The sequence below is a fragment of the Lethenteron reissneri genome, chromosome 17 (assembly GCF_015708825.2).
Source record: "Lethenteron reissneri isolate LAM-NWPU_2019-01 chromosome 17, ASM1570882v1, whole genome shotgun sequence".
Classification (NCBI taxonomy): domain Eukaryota; kingdom Metazoa; phylum Chordata; class Hyperoartia; order Petromyzontiformes; family Petromyzontidae; genus Lethenteron; species Lethenteron reissneri.
In genome coordinates this window covers 2,433,025-2,455,467 of record NC_083795.1, presented here as the reverse complement: position 1 = coordinate 2,455,467, position 22,443 = coordinate 2,433,025, and the positions used below count along the sequence as shown (strand labels likewise).

The window sequence follows — 22,443 nt, the reverse complement described above, 5'->3', positions numbered from 1 at the left end:
CAAGGAAAAATAGCAGATCAAGCAATAGATCCTGCGGTGATTACATGCTTTTGAAATATCAATTTTTTTAAATGCTTAGAAAACTATGCTTCCTTGCATTAACCTGTACAGACTATCGGCTGTGTGCAGAACAAAGACTTAATTACATGCAATTTGAAGTCATGTGTTGCTAACACACATATAAACTAAATTCTTTAATGACCAAGGGCTTTCAAAATGTAGGAGCTTTTCCAAGCTGGAAACTATTTTGGAACAAAAAGCACTGATCTGTACCCATCTTGCTGATCTTATCAGCCCAGACACTGCATGAATCATTACTTATTGGGTGTCTTCCCCATGTCAAAAGTGCCACTTTGGCAAAGAAAAAATATGAGCACTACACAATCAATTTTGGCATATCAACGATTTAGGTTTCAAGGGGGAGTGGCAATACATTTTTGTTTGGCTATACAACATCTTGAATATCAAATCAACTCTACTTCATTCAACATTTATACTATCTGCTAGGCACAATAATAATATACTTGTTGACTATTTTTTTCAAGAAATGTATTTTGTTGGCATTTTATAGAATTCTTGTCTGCAGAGAACTGGTATACCTAAGGAAAGTGCAAAGATATAACAATAAGATCTTACGAATTGCCTCCTACAGGCATATACTCAATTCACATTGCCCCAAGTCGTGCTGCTGTGGAGCACACCCATCGAGCCTGGCACTAGTGACCAATACGGTGGCATGACCATCTACCACTCACAATGGTGGTATGACCTCTACCAAGATGGTGGCATGGCCTCCACCACACTCACAATGGTGGTATGACCTATACCAAGATGGTGGCATGACCTCTACCACACTCACAATGGCGGCATGACCTATACCAAGATGGTGGCATGACCTCCACCACACTCACAATGGTGGTATGACCTATACCAAGATGGTGGCATGACCTCTACCACACTCACAATGGCGGCATGACCTATACCAAGATGGTGCCATGACCTCTACCACACTCACAATGGTGGTATGACCTATACCAAGATGGTGGCATGACCTATACCAAGATGGTGGCATGACCTCTACCACACTCACAATGGCGGTATGACCTCTACCACACTCACAATGGCGGTATGACCTATACCAAGATGGTGGCATGACCTCCACCACACTCACAATGGTGGTATGACCTATACCAAGATGGTGGCATGACCTATACCACACTCACAATGGGGAACACCAGGTACAGTACTCATTTAAGGCTGAGTCGACCTCGGCATGACCCAAGACAAGTTCAGATGGCACTTCCTACTCATCTGTGGCTGAGAATGAAACTAAAAGGGTGGCCACAAAATCCCTTTGCAATAAATATTGTTATTTTTTTATTTGCTGTATTTTCAGGTTTGGTTTCAACATAGAAGACATCCGCCCGTTTGTTATTGGCTGTGAGCGGCAATCCAACTTGGGTCGCCGGGTTCACAGTGTGCTAGCCACTACACTACCGCTTCCCATGCACCACACAAAAACACTTAAGACAACACATTTCATTCGATCTTGGTGTGATCCATGTACCCTAACTCCAAGTTGCAGGAATACATAATTACCACAGTGCATTATGACCCACTCAAATGCAGTGCTTCATGTGTTCCTGTCTCACAAAGACAAAGATCCCCCATATAGCCTTAACAGACTTTGGGGAAAGTGCTGTTAGTGAGCACCTATGAAGGCCGACACGGCACACGAGGTGGTGGGTGGCCAGCACCACGCCTGGCCGTCTTTGTCTCCCCAGTGGCGATGTTTAAACACCGCACCAGGTTCCCATTTGAGGCTGAGTCGACCTAGGGGAGGCCCAGGAGAAGTTCAGATAATCATCACCGTGTTGGTCGTAAGCAGGAATCGAACCAGGGTCGCCGGGTTCGTAGCGCAGTGCGCTAACCGCTCCACTACTGCTCCCCTCATGTCTCGCACACACACACACATAAAAAATACACAGGAGAGTCTGACTGTATTGGACAAAACATTACAAGATGGAATTACCGAGCACGGCACACGCCAGTGGGCGAGACGGCACATTCTTGTCCACAACCTTCTTGCGGTGACGCATTGGCTGCAAGAGATGGGGAAGGTGGGTCACAAGGGGGATGATTAATGGTATCGCTTTCTAAACTGTTTAGTTATGTTTAGTAGACGTTGATTAGCCAATACCTTTTGTTTATATAGTCTATCCAGCTGTGTGTTGCATGGTCCTAAGAGCGCTTGACTCGAAAGATCGCAAGTTCACATCCCTTTTGGGGGTCTGCGCAGCCATCATCCATCCAGGGATGATTATATTCTTGGTTCTTTCGGTTAAAGTCACGTAGATAGAAAATAAAATAAATTAAAAATAAGAAATAATGCTTTTATTATTTCCAATTTATTATTAGAATTTTTTATTTTATTTTTTATTTTTATTTTCTATCTAATTGACTTTACTGAACGAACCGATAATATGAATTCCTGCAGTCATGAAAGTTTTAAGTAAAAATTTAGGGAAGATTATGTTTGCCCGATTTTATCAGTAGTCAAGAGTAGTCATCCACAGAACAGAATGTCGGATTATCACTGGGAGGGACGGATGGTCACATCCTAAGGACGGGTGGTGGTTGCATAAGAAAATCACTTCCAAATATATCCCGTTAAAGAAAGATGCTGATAATCTAATATGTGCTAAATTTAATAATAATCAGGGAATTAAATGAGCAAAGGCTCAGGGGTGCGAGTTATGCAAAAGTGAAAACCCTTGTCAAAAAAAATATAATAATAGGGTTTTTCCACTTTTTTCTGGCAACAAAACTGAAACCTTTTTACAAGGATTCATGTCTGCATTAACCACAATACCTGCAGTCAAATGGAAACAAAAAACACGCTATGATAATATATGCATTGTCCTTGAAACTGATTGGTCCACACCAAGGGACGGCTTTCTTTTGAGCCTCGACCCAATTGGTGCTCGACCAGAGGTCGCCTTCTGGGATGATTATATTCTTCTTCTGGCATCCTCTGGTCGAGCACCAATTGGGTCGAGGCTCAAAAGAAAGCCGTCCCTTGGTGTGGACCAATCAGTTTCAAGGACAATGCATATATTATCATGGTGTGTTTTTTTTGCATTTGACCGCAAGTATTGTGGTTAATGCAGACATGAATCCTTGTAAAAAGGTTTCAGTTTTGTTGCCAGAAAAAAGGGGAAAAACCCGATTATTATATTTTGGTACTGGCAAAGGAGGTCCAATGAAAAAAACAATGTTACAATAAATAACATTTGTTAGGATTAATCGTCTGTGCATTCTAGCAATATACAGCATAGTATCATAATGTGACATATCTGTAGATCACAGCGGCATGGAATTCCTTATCAAAGTAACCAGAAATTCCTCTAACTCAAAAGCAATTAGCTGCACAATTCAGTTTGAAATACGTATTAATTGGATTTGAAATTGTCAGTCGATGCACATACCAATTGGAACATGAATGCCGTGACTTCCATCAAGTGAAAATACATAAATCACACCAGCATCTTTTGAATTTACACGAGTTTGACTTCACAAAAAAAAATCCTGATCTGATAATGAATTTGAAAATAAAATGTCGTTCTTTGGCATTGGGGTTGGAGGCAAAGTTTGAGCACGAAACAAAACATTACGCAAAATACCCACATCTATTTTTACTACAGCAGGCAGTGTCCAATGATACCAAACAGGGACAGGACATTGGACTTTGCATCGACTTAACTCGGTCAACCACAATCTTGGGGAGAGGAGGAACAAAAATAAAGAACGGTTATGTGTCACCCCTATATCCCTACAGGAGCTGTAAAACGCACGGCTACAGGATGGTAAAACTGTGCATATTATCCACCGAGGGTTCTGATGACATGAGCCAGTGTGAATACACACAGGGATGGCTCTAAAGGTATGTTAGTGCTGGTGACAACGAATACAATATATGGCGTAGCATGGGGTGGGTTATGGCATAACGTTCCTGACGGTCATGAGCCCTTTAGCTCTACTTCAAGCAGATGGCAGATCATTTGTATCTAATTGGTGAACGTGCTGGAACAAACAAGAAGCTAAATGTCAGCAATTTTTTATTGCCACACTCATGAGCACAGACTGAACTGAAACCCAAAAATGAGGCGTCCGATTGCAATGTTGGCTCCCGGCAAAGCTGAACAGCATGGAGTGGTGACAGCCGCCAGCGTATTCTGTGTATTTGGGACAACGTTTTTTTTTTGCGATGGAAATTTGCATCTCATTTAAAACATAAATGCTTCGTACTCATTTAAAAGAGAGTACGTCAGCAGCAATCTAAGTTAATTTTAAACATGCTTTGGGAACAACAACAAAAACTAACTTATATATTTCGCATAAATATTTTATTTACGCGATCTAACCCAAAAAACCTCTATTATGGATGATATTGGTCGCGAAAGCCTACGTGTTAAATGTATATTTTCAAACTCACGCTGCGTAACGCATGCTACAATTTTTTTTACAATGAAAGTGAAATCAAAGCAGGAATGCCATTAAGTTACCAGTTGACATGTTTTCAAGCAGCTGTATATAAACACGTGCGTGAAAGGCGCAGTGTGTGCTTGTTTAATGTGCTGGTGTGTTCATAGTACCTCCAGTATGTTGCATGCTCGAGATATACATGAATGTGCGAGATAATAGGCGAGTGTGTGAGCTAACACACTGAACTTTGCCCATTTATATCCCATTGGTCTTAAGTCTGATATGGATGATGGCTTCACGGGAGGGGGGGTGCAATGTTAATAATAAGCCGAGGAGTAAGGTTACGAAGAAAACCAATTTACAATGTTACGCACAAGCCATTGAGTGTATGTGTTTTGATTATTGGGTGGCCAAGTGGTTATTGCTGTGCTTGACGTTGGGGTCAAGGGTTCGCTGGACTGAATCCAACCTGCGTGCTCAGACGCCGTGGGTTATCGTGAGAGAAGCATGTTATCCTCGTTTGTGTTAAAGTAAAATAATAACTTAACATTAGACATGTGTGCAGGCCAATGTGTGCCCATTGTAATGGCCAATTTACTCACAATTACAATACCATCAGAGTTATGCCTCCATGAATGCTGGAAGGGTTAGATGCCCTGAAATTTATCTTGACAGGAATCCTCTGAGCCTAACTGCTGCATTATACAAGTCTTGGTACATATATTATGACAACCACATTAATGAGCTCATGTAAAACATATAGGTGCATGTACATAACCTTGTAGTACAGTACCTAATTTGACAATTATTGCACACTATGGTAATATCAAGCTGTGTGTAACTTTATGAGACTATTTATTAAAGTGGAATTAATTATCCATGCCTTCTACAGCAAGAAGCCCTCCCATGCAAATAAATATCCAGAGATCATTTATTTCCTTCCATAAGGACATGTACATGATATTGGGTTTGATAACCCAACCCAATGCAGGTTGCTTCTTTTCATACAACAATGTATCACACCTCGAAGCAATGCAAGCAAGTACATTTATAAACGCACAACTCTTATAAATTTCGATATAAAGTTTTCGTGACCGCAGGGATTCATATTATTGGTTCTTTCGGTAAAGTCACGTAGAAGAGAAATAATAAAATAATACGCATAACAAAATTCTCACGACGTTTCGGCCACAATGCAAGCAGCCGTCCTCAGGTGAAGAACAGAGCTGTCGGAAAGCCCTGTTCTTCACCTGAGGACAGCTGCTTGTGTTGTGGCCGAAACGTCGTGAGAATTTTATTATGGTTTTTATTTTATTATTTTATTATTTCAACTCTTATAACCTCGGTTACCCCTAGTGCGGAATATTCATGCATTGTGAGCTCAATTAAACAGTTCTTTCTTGCATTGTCTACTCAACTGACTCAATGTCTGTGAAGAGTGTTGAACGCAGTGCCACGGCAGTGAGCAAGACTAGCCCTCGAAATGGGAAAAACCTGCAGGAATGAGCGACGCGTACGCGCGTCGATCCGCTCTCCAACCCACGTCCCTGAGCTCACACATGTTCTCAGCACATGCATCCCTGTTGGCAGCAACACACACACACTCACCATCTGATGTAGATGAACACGAAAAGTCATGTTGTCGTCATGCAAGAAAGAGTTGGCGTACTGGTCCTGTTAACAAAAAGAGCATCACGCAGCAACGGCATAAATTATGAATGCTCCAACTTGTAGCCTCACTCCGTGGTGATTCTCAATCAATACCCCGACTCTGGTGCTTTATTGGCACGCAAAAACGTAACATGCAGTACATTAGGCCGTCTCTTTTTAATATAAATTCCTCACAGCGCTGTGTGGTTGTGAAATCCCAAAGGCAGGTAGGTTGTCAAGTGGATTTCAATGCGTGAGCTAATCAAAGAAAGAAAATCTATGGATATAACAGCCGTGTTGCTTTAAAGGTCACTCATCGCTGCTGCCAAAAAGCTGATTACTGAAACGTGTACCTCTGCAATGCAGGTGAGGATAATCAAACAGAGCTTGGCACTGTTCAATCTGTGTTCATCTGCAAAAAAAGAATAAGTATTGCCAGTTAGACCAGCACAGCAATGTGTACAGTTATTATAACGATACCCACCATATACAAAGGCATACCTAAATAAAATTGTTAGTACTTTAGGACACACAGCATAGAGGTCCGAGATGGTTAACAGTGTTTCCACTTGTGTTCATGCCTTTATTTCGCCAATCCAATTTTCTGAAAACATCTTGTAATGTTGATTTGAAGCTTTCGTGACTGCAGGAATCCATACTCTTTAATCCATGATCTTGTAATGGGCGTTCAACACGCACAATGATGGCCAGCGGTCGAGGCTAGCAGGGGAATGGCAGCCAAAGGCCCACACACCCTAGAAGACGTCCGTCATGGAGATGAGATCAGACCACGTGCAGCAGCGAGATCCATTATTGTACCATGAGGCCGTGGTTACAAATTAATTTGGGGAGGCTTTCATCCGGCAGTGGAGATATTATGGCTGATGATAACATACCCCCAACAATAACATACCAATTCGTGTATAATCCACCGATGTCGTTCAGATTGCATTTATTACTCAATTGTAAAAATCTGCGCTCAACAAACTGGACTGACCAGTGTGGTGAGGTATAGTCAAACAACCCTCACAAATGTGGCAGTATTAAACTACAAGCAGAAGTGGTATTTAAAAAATAAACCACTTAATGAAACCATACATTTCCTTTTGGTAATTGATGTAGAGTAATGCATGCTTACATTTAAAATTAACGATACAATTTAAAATTAATGACGAAAATGAATGCGCTATAAAATACAAAGATCCCCCGTATAGCCTTCAACACTGTTGGGGCAAGTGCTGTTAGCGAGCACCTATGAAGCACGACACACGAGCAGGTGACTGGACAACGCCACACCTGGCTGCCTTTGTCTCCCCAGTGCTGATGTTTACACACCGCATCAGGTCGTCATTTAAGGCTGAGTCTACCCAGGACCGGTTTAAATATTTGCCACTGTTATTGGTCTTGAGTGGGAATTGGAATTCGGATCGCTGTGTTTGTAGCAGCTAAGCACTGCACTCTTGCTCCCGATGAGCTATATACACATATAACACAAACACAATGTGTTGTGTGCACATTCGTCAAATAAAAGATTAATTTAACTCCTAGAAAATAAATAGCAGCAGAGCAGTGAAAAGGGCTCAATGTTTTCAAGTCTCAGGTACCGACTACCCCAGCATTGTGAGTCATTCTGATGTTGAAGTTATTTGGCATGGCATTTGTGAGGTGCACTGATTGCAATGTGATTCTGAAAGAACAAGGGTATTGTGTAATACACGTCAACGGTTGAAACACAATGAGGAGCTTGTTCAGACAACATGACGTTACATCAATCAAGCACACACCCATGACTGATATGACTTGCACCGAGTCGGGTAAAAAGGCATCGGACCCTGTCGTTAAAAAGGACACATTGAAAATGCTTCTCGATTTTCAAATTTAGAACAGGCATTGTGGCAGCGTTCATCTTCATTGGTGGCGCACAAAGGAGGGTTGGCAGCCTCACCACACAATGATTAATTTCAACTTCTTACAATGGTGGAACATATTTTATTGGGAAAATGGGCTTTGATGTCCGAACCGGACTCTGAACTCGCAAACATATGAATATCAGTTAAGAACTCTAACCACAACACATCTGGCAATAGTTACTTTGGAAACATAACATATATTAATTGATATTTTTATTTTTGAACCAATACATTACTGAACAGTTTCGCTACATAAATTGCCATACGCGCTGCCTTTAAACTATTTGCTACGACAACCGAAGTGAAAGGCCAAGTCAATGGCGAAAGCTTTCCCAGCACCATGTCTTCATCTCTCACGGGGACAGCTCGCAAAGAACAAGTTTTACCCGCCAAGGATCGGACGGATGACGATTCACGTGCCAACGCCATCTCCCGCAGTGCCGTAGTACGGGCACGGGGCCAAAACTAAATACAGCCGACTCCATCTGCAGGCTCGTTGATGCAGGAGGCACAACAACACTCCTCGCGAACGACACCACCAACTGTGCAGTGGTATCTTAGCATAACCCCCCCCCCCCCCCACCTTAAACAAGGAACATCTGCTGATAGAACAAAAGTACTCGTCAGTAAAGCTGCAGAGTGTACAAAATGAACTGCTCCTTGCATGGATGTGAAAGTGAATGAATAATGTGGTGGGCCAAGTCACAGGTTTTTAAATTCACCTATGGAGGGGAAGCATTACTGGACATCTGTGAGAAAGAACTTCATATTTCATCGGATTCCTCCAGTCCGATTGAAGATTCTGATTCTGATCCCGAATTTCACAATCTATGCATAAGCTCAGGAGATGTTTGCAATATATATCGTTCGATTTAATTCAATCAAAACATTTCTTTACGGATCAAATTAAACAAATTACACCAACAATTGTATACATATATAAAAATCAATTCGTGCCAAAGGTAGGGTTAAGGCAATGGTTGGCTGCCAACTGATATAACTCGGTGTATTTTTAACATCAATTATTTTAAGGCATCAATAACGACATTACAGCAGTATTATTGGCCGAGGTAAGGTTGATTAATGAAGTCAGGGTTAGTTGTGCTGTTTAAAATGTTCTCACTTTAAAAAAAAAATTGCTGATAACGGCCATAAAATTTCACCTCTCGGTGACAAAGAACCAAGTGACATTCGAAACAAGCCGACTGCATTTTATCTGCGTACAAAACACCCTCCCCAGTGCACATAAATCCCATACGTGTCATGGAGAAGTCGTTACTTTCTGTCACCACTTGTTTCTAGCCATGTCCACGCTAAAGGTACAATGTCAGGGTTTTCACGAGTTGGATTCATGAAAGATTGATGCTATGCGAGGAGGAAGTGTCCCACATAGCCCAACTGAAAGCTCTCTATGCGAAATGACAGCCCTACCTAGGGGCTTTTCTTAGTATGTGCAGTAGGTTTGAATTAACTTTCTTCATCAAAATGACTTAATGATGATAATTGGTTTTTTACCCTTCTATCTGGCAACAAAACTGACACCTTTTTTTTACAAGGAGTCATGTTTACATAGACCACAATACCTGCAGTCATAATGCAAACAAAAAACATAACTCTGAAAATGTGCACTGTCCTTGAAGTTGATTGGTCCACACCCGAGACAGCTTTCCTTAGAGCCTAGTCTCACATGGGTTGGACCAGATGACGCCAAAAGGCATCTCAGGTGTGGACCAATCAACTTCAAGGACAGTGCACATGATCAGAGTTATGTTTTTTGTTTGCATTATGACTGCAGGTATTGTGGTCTATGTAAAAAAGGTGTCAGTTTTGTTGCCAGATACAAGGGTAAAAAAACAATTATCATATTTTTACTGGCAAATGAGGTTCCAATGGTGTAAATTACTTAATGATATTAGCATTTCTGCCAAATGCATTATCAATAACTGGTTGTGCAGTCGATGTATTACTACGAATAGGATTCCTCTGCAGCTCTAACATAGTATTTTTATCTTTACAATTATTAACCGAATCACTATTGCCATTTACGTTCTGATCACGGAATAAGGTTACCAACCAGACTTAGAAAAATCTATAAACAACACGCTGCATAATACAATTGTGGGTAAAAAAAAACCGTTCCAATATCTAGCATACTGCAGTGTCGATACCAGTAACTCATTCCTTTTGATTTGATTAATTTAATTGTGACATCAATAAAAAACGAGACTGAATATTAATTGTGCCCGCCGCAGTAACGAGCCTGGCGGGGGCACGGTGGGGGACCTGTGCTGGTCTACGCTCGCGGTGACTGGCGCCCAAGCCGTTCAAGCAGGAAGATGGGCATACAGCACCCCTCCTCCTCCCCCCTTGCCTGTCACATCTCAACTCGCTGCCAGGCAGGGGGGTGACGCAGCCTCCTGCAGGGCTCTCATTTTGCACTGAAGCGATTTAGCACAGCTGGGGACCTTCCATTACTTGCTGCCTCCCGTGGAACTGCGCTGTAAATTGGCAAAAATAGAAGTAAAGAAAACCCCACTTTAATAAATAATGTACTTCGAAACAGACAAGATGCTCGCAGGCCAAGCTGTGCATGTCTCTTCAGAAAGGCCTTAATGTCTGGAATAATTTGTTCTGATGTTAAGTCAAACAGAAAGGCCAAGTTTACTGTGAAAACAACAACAGTGCACAAATGATAGCTCAATTGCCTAAAGTTTTCAGACGTGAAAATATGCATTAATGTGGAATTCAATTGCATACTATTCATTTTTATGCCCACATTTGTATTTATCATACCTTAAATGAAATAACAAAATAAATAAGCAACGTCTCCTTCACACTAATTACATTTGACTTAAATGAGAATAGGCTACATGGATTGACTGCAAAAGCACTTAAATTTCTTTACAAAAGCGGAGATAACCAGGTGGCTCACAAATCAGAGCATGAAGCTGTCATGGTTGATATCTTGAGTCTGAATCTGGGAAGCAATCTGTGATTAAACAGAATTCTCAAGTGGAGCGAGGTGGTGGTCTCACCTGCGTGACCAGTGACTGCAAAACATAAACATTAAACTTGCCTTGACACTTGATTTGACTCTTAAGTGAACAAACGATTTCATCGCACAGCGCGTGGGAATGTGCCCTCTACTCTGTAAAGATCCCATCGACAGTTTCATATTTTGGGAGAAGACCGCTGTAAAATCTCCATCCAGTCTGACAACAAGTGGGACATGCTGCTCTCTCAGTTTTCTCAATGGATTCTTCGTCTCCCGACACGATGCCGCTAGTGCAATTGGAATTACCGTAAGTAATACAAATTACAAAATATCACTATTAAGTCTCCAAAATACAGGTTTTTGGGGGGGGTTAGATCACGTAAATGTGTCGTTAAACCCGCCACCATCCGACAGCCAATTAGTAACGTTTGTCACGTAAACAGAACATGCCAATTCGTCACTAGTACAGCACTAACCGGTGTGTTGGAGAGCCAAGCCACAACATTCACAATCGGAGTACGACGTTTCGCCAGTAATTACAACTAGCTTCATCAGGCGACAGCCAGATTTGTGGAGAAGTCCTCCTGTTTCATTCCTTAAATAGAGGGGTAGCTGTGAGTCTCCATGCCCAATCTAATTTCAAGCTGAAGTTGTATGTATGTATGTATATGTTTGCATGTTAGACTTCTTCCGCACCGTACGTAGCCAACCATGCTAATCGGAGGTGCAGGGGAAGGACAACAATCTAAAACACAAAAAGCAGTTATGAAGAAATTAATTTTCAATCTACATTTTAAAGTGCATAGCTCCATTCGCTTCCTAATACCGGAAAAGCATATTCTTAGGTTTTTTCGGTAAAGTCACGAAGGTAAAACATTAAAATTAATAAAAGTAAAATAAAATAAAAATCACGACGTTTCGGAGGCAACACAAGCTTCCGTCTTCAGGTGGAACCGTCACAGCCACGATAGCTGTATCAAGTGGGCGGTAGGGAGTGGTAGTGCATCAAGTGGGCAGCTATCGTGGCTGTGGCGGGTCCACCTGAAGACGGAAGCTTGTGTTGCCTCCGAAACGTCGTGATTTTAATTTTATTTTACTTTTATTAATTTTAATGTTTTACCTGCGTGACTTTACCGAAAAAACCTAAGAATATGAATCCTTGCAGTCACGAAAGCTTCAAACCGGAAAAGCATTCCAGACGGCCGCAGAAGAGCATCTGAAAGCGCGCGATGCGGTGACCGTATTTGTTTGATGGATAGCCAAAAGCCACTGCGAGGATGACCGGAGTTTGCTTGGTGGTTTATGCTCCTTGACGAGACCAGCAAGGTATTGTGGTTCATTTGTGGCAAGCACTTTGTGTGTAATGAGTGTGACCTTCTCGTACATGAGAAGCCATGAGCTAGTCATGGAGATTCCACATTAATATGGTTTAGCTTATTCTCTCTATTAGACAAACCACTGTTCACTTCCCACAAAGTAGTACTAATTAGGGTTAATTATGGTTAGGGAGAAGGATTTTCTGAGGTGAACTCTGAACTAGATTTGAATTCATGGCCTTCTGATTGCAAGTCAATCACTCTGTCACCAGACCAAATGGATAGACTACAATCAGCAATGGATGCGGACATGCTGTTTAAACATCACATGCCAAAAGGAGGAATGTGGGAGAAGCACGTGTAACCCCAGATAGAATCAAACAGTCTTCAACTGACCCAGGCATATGATCCCAACCATGTGAATCTGAAATTCTGTAAAAGATAATTACTCCTTTCAAATGGAATTTTTTTTAATGTTCAGCTGTATAGAACGTGTGGTATTAGACATGCTCACTGTCCATTAATTTTGTAATGAAACGCTCCGATATTGTAATTTCAAAAGACTATTTTTGACAGTTTTGGTAATGGTGTGATTCTTCTCAGGTACATATTGTATCACAAAAAAAATAAGCTTCCAAGTCTTGAAATTTGACATCTACTTAAAGCTCGCAGCAACTGTTGAAGACCAGAATGGCCAGTAGGTTTGATCTGCAATTCAAGCGACAATAATAAGGCCAAGTCTCAATCAATCATTCTTGAAAGTACCAAACAGAACACACCATGGCGAGTTAGTACACAAGTTAACGCATAGTTAGCATGCAGTGCAAAAAATTATGGGGCTTAAAATGAATTTGGCTGCCTTTGATACATTTGAAAACGCATTTGTAATTATCAGTGTACTCTACAAATCTGCATGCCTGTAATCCATTACACACTGCCATACGGCTTCAATGTGAAGCGTGTTTCTGGAAATGTGTAAAGAACAGTAATGTGTATCTTTGAAAGGCATCACAATTCATTTGTAGCCCAACAATCAAATGACAGGAATATGCGTTAAATGCCATAGCATCAACCGTCACTTAAAAAAATTATTCTCCTGGGAAAGTGATGTCTGCACTGTAAAGAGAATAAAATCTTCAAGTTCATTAAGTTATTAAGTCAGAAATAGGATGAATTAGACCACTGTAGAGAGGGCATCGTTCATTGTCAGGATGTAAGAATAAAATTGCCATGAAAGAGTGATTCCTCAGCATAAAAACCAGCCGGTGTCACTCTTGAGTGCTCAGCAGGATCTCATTCATATTTCTGGGTAAAATATAACACGTTCCTTCGGAGTGGGCAGGTAGGAACTTGCTTGGACAGCGCATTCGTACCACGACAGAAAGCTCGCGGTCACGTGACACACTTCAACCAATCCGGGAGCGTACATGTTTGGGAGGGGCTATGCACGACAGACAAATAATCCCTGGTGGGCAGTGTGGAACTGTTGTTCGTACCTGTAAAAGGCCTATCTTGGAAAGGAGACCTGTTACTACACTAGACTCCCAGATGTTTACTAATCTTGGAAATCTCTATCTATTTGGTTATTCACAGTCTTTATCACTGCTGGTCTCTCTGGAGACAACTCTTCCGTGTGAATGCTTTTGGTTTCTCAGTATCGTTCTCAAATTATCATCAAACTATTTTTACCTTACAGACTCCAGGAGCACGTTTATTTTATCTTTCCAGCAGAACACCAAACCAGTACTGGGCTTGGGTGAAAATTAAGTGTCAACATTTCAATGCAACAATTTATAAAAATTAAAACCTCTGTCAAGCAGGTACTAGGGGTATGCTGTAAATTTAAGTGTGGAAGAGAATTTACAACCCTTTTTCATTCTTCTGGATTGGCGATCGTTTGATCATACTGCATGCTGGTCAATGCCGATTGGTAAAGAGGAGTCCATGCCATACAGCAAGCAGTTTGCAGGGCCTCAATGAATGGCCTGACGGCATCAATGTACCTATTTCTCCATTATTTCAAGTTTTTGCAAATGACAGCAGCACTGTTATCAAGTGATAATTAACTCAATTTGTTAAACATTCACTGCTGCCATGAGACCCGGATTAACACTTCACGTTCCAGGTCACAGAATAGACAAATTTGACTTTCAATTTAATTCCACAGTCCAGAAATGGTCCATATAACTGTCCAGCCAAAACGCTGAAGAGCCCTACATAGCAATCCTATTACAACTGTTGCACTTAACATTTCAATGCCAAACACAAGACATAGCATTCTATTCATATACTAACAGCAAAGCAGTGATGCACTTTATCATGGCTGCATCATCTCAAATTGAACAAACGCATACTTTTATGTTGCAATAGTTTCCAATTAATTTTCAAAATTGCAGAATATTACAGCAATATAAATAAATGCAATGGACCCAACATTTTGGTTTGTGGATTACTGCACGGATGTAAAAAGAAAAAAAATTAGAATCAGCTCAATACACTTTTCCATTTACACAAACCACTGAAAGCCTGAAGGGTGGTGATTAACGTCCGTGTTCTCAACGGTGATAAACTATGTATCTGCAGATACGGGATATACTGACAGCATGACAATTCCCATAATAGCAGCCTGGCAACATTAACAAAAGGACCAGAGCACATGGGCACAAAGCCCCTAATTACTAATTTTGATGTGAGTTTTTCTATATGGCCAGGTGGTGTTATGATTAGAGCACTTAATTCGCAATTGTAAGGTTATAAGTTATATTCTCGTTCAGTATTAGACTCAGCAGCATAACAAAAGGCAGCTTAATCCTAGCTTGCTTATCTACTTCTGCCATCTACATTACAAAGGCTCAGTTCCAGCAGCCGTACTGACCATCTCACAACTCCTCCTCTCCCGCGGCCCATCCTGGCTCCTCCCCCCTTAACCAGTATATAAGGTCGTGTCTCTTGGGACTTTTCTTCACCTGAAGACGGAAGCTTGTGTTGCCTCCGAAACGTCGTGATTTAATTTATTTGTTTTCTTTTTTAACCTACGTTACTTTACCGAAAAAACCAAAGAGTACGAGTAGGTATCACTTTATTGAAAGTGATCAGTGGTCATGGCATGGACAGAATGGGCACCGAATACTGCAATGTGGAATATTCAGGCTGCCAAATGAGACGAACACCACTCCATGGCTCATTTGAGCACGGAGGCAAAAACTGACGTGAGAGTTTTCCCCATTCCATCTCGAACACCACTATCCTCGGAAAACAAGTGTTTTTAAATCAACAGACTCTGATGGAGAGCAATGGCTATTGAATTTAATAAACGCTCTTCATTTATACCCAGGCGACAAACCCACGGAGACAATGGGTCTGATTTACGCGTTGATAAAGAGGCAGCGTCCACAATTGCGTTACAATTTGATGTCGTCGTCGTCGTTGTCCATCCACGCTTTTGCATTGAGAACAAAAAAGACAAGTGCACACACGTTCACTCGGACAAAACACACCGAAGGTTCACATCAAACACCGAACGAGTTCTGCTCGGTGGCTGGCTGTGCTAACGCATTCACGCACAGGGGGCCAACGTTGCCACAACAAAATCTCCCTCTCAGCCACAGCTCTCACCTTTGGTGTCCTGCATGATGATGGAGCTGTACTTGAGGAATGTGATGAGGAGATTGCTGGTTTGGATGTTTGGATCAAGTGGGAGCTCTGTGCTGCTCAGTGCTGAAGCAAAAACACCCGCGAGAAGCAGCAATCAGACAAGCACCGCGGGAACACAGAACATGCGCCCTTCAGCCGTGCTAGTGCTTAGTAGACTTTATTATTGACAGAGCCAGGAAAAAAAATAGACATTACAGTTTGTGATTGTATGCATGTATGTTGAACTTCTTTCACACCATACGTAGCCAACCGTGGTAATCGGAGGTGCGGGGGAAGAACAACTATAAGTTGGCAGAGATTACCACTGTAGATATTAAAAACATGTCTTTATCTAACACAATGACAAGTTGAAATCAACATCCTATGTGGCCCTTCCTAAGTCATGGGGCTGTTCTGTTTTGAATATATCATGTAACGGTACTACTTTAGAATCACAATACCATAATGTGTTCAGACTTGCCCCAATCTAAGCCAAATGCACAATGACAAGCAAATAATTGAGGGTGGCTGAGCATGAAGGTGTTCTTTTCCCCTAAAACAGATTCTCAAAATATTAATGTCCCCAGCAACATACAGACTGATTTCCCTAACCTCACTCTATACATTGTGTGAGCCATCACACCAGTATGTCAAAGCTACAATCACATGAGGTCTAAGTTCACACACACAATGTCAGCTCCATGAGCAGATCAATACTCCACCGTGTCGAAATAGTATTAAATCATTTTCAACCAATCAATACATTTTACGGTCTGATGACTTATAAACACTAAACCTGCTCCCTCCTGGAGGCTAGGTCATTGGCAGAGGGTGTTTCGCTGCTAAATGCTTCAGGCTGGGTGGTGCATTTTGGATGGTCTTTGCTGCATGCTCAGTGATACTCATGATGCATGCTAGTTAGTATTTAGATAGTGCACAGTGAATGGTTTTTAAACAGTGCTTAAGGCTGGACATTTAATTGTGTGCATTCTAAAGTCTATCTCAGATGCTGAATGGTACATTTAAATTGCCCTTTGTCAATCCACTTCTAGACGAAGGTCACCCCAAGTTGTGTCGGTCGTACTTTACCATGCTGGTCAATGCAGGCTGGTGATCGGGGGAGGCCCAAAGGACCAGTTCAGAATCAGAATCTGTATTTACACTGGAGGAGTCCAATGAGCTATGAGGCTCTTTTTCACAGGTGTCCAGTATGGGCGGGTCAGCGGTTGAGATATCGATTACCACCAATGTTAGCCATGACCACGAATTGAACTAAGGTCACCAGGTTCATAGCGTAGCGTGTCAACTGGTGCGCTGACACTGCACCATTCACAGTAGCATGGTCGACTTTAGGTCCATGGTGGACGTTTTGTTTGTTACTCATTGGTGGACACCGTATGTTAAAAAGAGCGTGTACATATGTAGGTGTTGAACTTCTTTCGCACTGCGCGTAGCCAACCGTGCTAATCGGTGGTGCAGGGGAAGGACCACAAACTAAACACAAAAATCAGCTCTCACGAAATGAGTTTTAAACTATATTTAAAAGTGCATAGCTCCAGTGGCTTTCGAATAGAGAGGAAAAGCATTCCAGATGGTCACAGAAGCACATCTAAAAGCGCGCGATGCAGTGACCATCTATATTCGACGGCTAGCCAAAAGCCACTGTGAGGATGACTGGAGTTTGCGCGATGGTTTATATGCTCCTTTACGAAATCAGCAAGGTATTGTGGTGGACCGAGCATCGTGAATTCTGGTTAGCCGGTGCTGGGTGATAAGTTCTGGCTGTGGCGTGTTGGAAGCACTCACAATCATTGGCAGGAGGGGTGGTGCCTGGCTGCGGAGTGGTCGGGGTGGTGGGAGATGCGGGTGCTGTAGGAGGTGGGGTGATGATTCCCATTTCTGGGTGACTCTGGAAATGACATCACCTTCTTATGAACACACATTCAATAGTTTTAATGCATTTGCATGCTACGTAGCAGCACAATGCAAACATTGCAACTATTCATATGACAGCACATACGCACAACACACGCAAACACACATGTTCACAAAACAATCCATAAAGCTATTGTATGTACAAACATTCAATTTCATCATTGAAAATTGTTTCATGACAAGAAAATGCATAGTTGGGATAAGAATCTATAAGATAATTGTCCTCTACTCAAATCTGAATCCTCTTCGGAGTTATGGTCTATTGAACCAGTTCCCATCATATGTATATCTTTATTAACTCAACTATCAATATCTCTATGGTGCTCTTTAAAATTTCAGTTGTTGCACCATGTGAAACGACTGATGGTCAGCAGTAAAACATATCCCTGTTGAGTGATCAAAACATTGTCACTAGACCAGAGAGAAGAAAACAAGCTAATACATTTACAGAGGGTAACAAAAAAGAGAAATCTCACATCATTTATTGAAGGACCTGTCAATTAATCAATACGAACTTGTCAGACATAAAAAAACAGGTGCCGTGTGAAATTGATGTACGTCTCGAGCTATCGCCAGCACATGCCACGAATGAAAATTGCCCCTTTATGCAATAAAACATTATTCAAACCAAAACATGTAATCCGGGCGATGAGCAGAAAATTACGTGAGGCAAAAATACAATACTGTCAAATTCCATCCGAAATTAGATGTAGTAGTAATTCATCCCGAAGATAAAAAAAAACTGTCGATTTGAGCGCAGCTCATCTTCATACGAGTCACAAACATCAAGAGAAACGTTCCTTCCACTATATTTAAACGGTCTCACAATGTGCAATTTTATGGGGACCATTTTTATGACAAAACAGCAGCCAGCTCTTGTATATTTTACAGGATCTTAAAAATTCTGTTGACAGAAGTGCTAAACTTAACCTCCCATGAATTAAAGAAAAAATGTGGCCCCTTCAATGTTAAGCCCTTGATATAAACCTTAATGGAAAAGCTATTAGCCATTTGCTGGTAACAATGAGCCTCCCTTATTTTATATCTCTCAATAGACTCAATACACTTAACACGAATGCTAGATCAACTCAGCTCTCCAGATTAACAACGTAGTGCACAACCAGTGAAACCACTTCATAACAGCTTCCCCTATGCTACACTTAATAGAGAAGAAAAGAGAAAATTTCAATTAGTTTTTAAGTTCGGAAATTACAAAAACTGTTTTAACATATATACAAGCCAGGCTTAAAGCACTTATGCACGGTTTGTTTTCTCAAAGTGACCATAAACACGTTCGTCAACGTCCGAACTCTAGCCCATGGCCTCAAGAAAGCTCCAGTTAAAGTAAAACCCACACCCCACGCTCCCTTCAGGGCATTATGCACGTTAAAAACAGCGCCTCTGAGCATCAGTAACGCAACGAAGACAACGGAGCAGGCAAGTGACCCGTGCACTGAAGCACGATTAGAAAAATACATCAACGACCAACATTGGAAACCCCACAAACCAGACCACCAGCAGAGGACAATAACGAAGAGAGCCGTGCAAGAAGAACTTCCACGCCCAACATGCTCCCTCTTCAGAACGTGGGGAGCAGAGTGGGAACAGAACGTGCCGATGGCTGCTTCAGTTCACCAGCCTTAACAAGGAGTGACTAAAGCCTAGTTTACCCTTCAGTAGCTCTCAACACTTTCATGTGTGTTGAACTTCTTTCGCACCGTATGTGCATCCCCCCCTCCCTCCCCTTTTTTCTTCTTCTCCTACAGGGCAATCAGAGCTTAGGAAGACACCAGGAGGGGGTTGTAGAGTTTATTGCAACAGTTTATTGAAACATGCAGGTTGGACAGGTTTCCATTGCACTGTAATTCGTAATGTGTTTACGCTGGTGTCAACCTCCTTTCATATCCTCGGTGTGTAACTGAATCGTCTTGTTCATACAAATCTTTGGGGGGAAAAAAGTGCATACCTCCAGAGGCTTCCTAACATCTGAATTTTTGCCAAAACACCAACAACAGAAGGAGGAGGCCAGACGAAGATCAACGACCACAGGCCACAGATGAGGGTAGATGAACATCAAGGAACGGGGGCCAAGAATCTGCCACCAGATTCCCAAACGCCACCTTTCTCACTCACTAAGCTAGTGCGGAAAGCACAGCCCACTCAAAAGACTCAGCCTCTAAGCAGCCGCACTTCATAGCGTGTCTCTATAAGAGACATGCCTACCGGCTCTCCTCTGAGATCACTACTGATCTCGTAGAACAGTGGTTCTTAACCTTTTTGGAGGTACCGGACCCCACCAGTTTCATATTCGCATTCACCGAACCTTAATTAATTGGAAAAATAAAATATGATTTTTTCAAATTCAAAACATAGATATATTTTTTACTGGTGCACAATCATATGAGTCGGGTGTGTGTCTTAACCTCCGCCGAACCCCTGAGACTGACTCACCGAACCCCTGGGGTTCGATCGAACCCAGGCTAAGAACCACTGTCGTAGAATGAGCCTCATGTCCCCCCCCCCGCCACCCCCCACAAAATCAAACGCCAGAACCGGTAAAGCCTCAATGCTGCCTGTACGACAAAATCCACAACTTCAAAGCAGCTTTGCCTCCTTTAAGTAAAAACGACGAGGTACAAACCACGCCTATCCACTCCACTCCTTCCTCCTTCGATCTGAATGCTTTTGTGTGACAAACAAGGGAGAACAATCTCTCCAAACCCAGACAGGACAATTGTGGGAATCCTTCAGCGGAGAACGGCGTTCTCCTGGTGAAGCACCAAGGCCTGAATCTCGCTCAGCCTCCCGGCCAAAGTTCACTAGAAAGCCACCTTGAATCATTCAAAATTATCACAATCATTTCTAACAGGTAAAAGGCAAATGGCATTCGGATGCATGTCTGAGGGAGCTACCAGCAGGTGCACAAGACGATTTGTACCGCAACGATACACCATCAATCTCCTCTTGAAAAGCAGAGACTGCACGTGAAATACAGTTTGCTTAAACAAAAAATGTAAAGGTCTTTACTTTTGTCCTCAAAATAAATATGGCACGGCATATCACACAGCTTTAGACGAGAGAAGTGAGGGTTTTTATTTTTCATCTTCATAATCGGGCTTGAGACTGTTTTAAATTCTCAAACTCGACAGGGGTCTGAAGCTGAAAATAAAACACTAATGCTTAATATTCTTTGGGTCTTTCAGTAAAGTCACATAGAACAAAAAAAAAATTTGTTCTACGCGACTTTACCGAAAGACCCAAAGAATATGAATTCCTGCAGTCACGAAAGCTTCAAGCCAAGAACTAAAGCTGTATTTGTCTGTTGCGCACAACAACAAAAAATGCCCACAACAATCATCTAATGCATTACAACTCCACATGGAAGCAAACACCGAAAGTATATTGCCGGCGTATTAGCCAAGAATAAACTCAACCGTGACAAAGTAGCCTTTCCAACAGTTTTCTCTGCTGTAATTCCACTACCCTGATGGGGTTACGAGGGCAAAACCGCGGTGGAGAGATGCACGGGGCTGGGGTTAGATAATATGAATAATATGTAAAAAACTATTTTTGTTCCTGGGTACTGTCATTTTTTAATGATTATGCCTAAAAAGTATAGAAAATGTCCAATATTCCCCACAAACTTTGCTTTTGTGACCTTTATGTGAAAGAATGACACAAATGCACACGTTTTGTCATTGAAAATAGGTACATTTCAAAATATCCGTGTACTAGTCACAAAAGCAAAGTTTGTGGGGAATAAAAGCCATTTTCTATACTTTTGAGGCATAAGCAATTAGGAAATAACCCTTACTACCCAGGAACAGAAACTTTTTTGGTTACACATCAGCCTTGCGACATCGGTCCACTTCCAACTCTGTTGTTGATTTCCATGCAGTCTTTAATCTGCTTTTTCTACGCGGAAGAAAACGTTCCAGGAACTGTCAGGAGGTTTATGATGAACGATAGTTCGCATCAAGCTGCGGTTTAGCGCCAAAGACCAAACGGCAAAGTTGTATAATGTCGTCAAACTGAAACTTGCTAATGGGCAAGAGAGCGAGTGGGTAGGAAAATCTGGCAGCAAGGACTTTCAAAAAACTGTGCAGCAGTTTCATAAATTAGGTCCCATTGTAGCTGGTTGTTTGACGTTCACTTTTCCCGAGGCTTTGTATTTCAAGGCAGGTGGAAACTACACCGTGGAGAAGGTGCCGTCATGTCTGCACCACAGGGCTGAGCGACAGAGTTCGTCACGAAACATAAATAAAAGCCGACGAGACGTGTGCACACATTTCTGTAGTGCTCCAGCAGCTTCTAACTGCCATAAAAGTATCCGGGAATGAGCAAGTTTACAGAAACGAATTGTTAGCCTCAGAGGTGTAAGCAAAATGCAAGCCCCAAGAACACTTATAACAAACGTCGAGTTAAAATACCAAAATGCGCTGTATGCATAATAGAAATAACGTACGGTATTTTGTTTCAATACAGTGTGCTTGGGAAAAATAAAACGTGCGTGGCAATC

General features: G+C 41.9%; 1 protein-coding gene across 2 annotated transcripts in view; it reads right to left on the bottom strand.

Moving 5' to 3' along the window:
- The window catches only part of ARMH3 (armadillo like helical domain containing 3), a 94,341-nt gene that overhangs the window by 39,846 nt on the left and 32,052 nt on the right, over positions 1 to 22,443 (bottom strand). For both annotated transcript variants that reach the window (XM_061552835.1, XM_061552836.1), the window contains exons 14-18: positions 17,796 to 17,898; positions 15,972 to 16,073; positions 6,489 to 6,547; positions 6,094 to 6,159; positions 2,033 to 2,102 (exon numbers count right to left, since the gene is read on the bottom strand). In XM_061552835.1, coding sequence (XP_061408819.1) covers positions 2,033 to 2,102; positions 6,094 to 6,159; positions 6,489 to 6,547; positions 15,972 to 16,073; positions 17,796 to 17,898 — 400 coding nt within the window. The remainder of the gene's footprint in view (positions 1 to 2,032; positions 2,103 to 6,093; positions 6,160 to 6,488; positions 6,548 to 15,971; positions 16,074 to 17,795; positions 17,899 to 22,443) is intronic.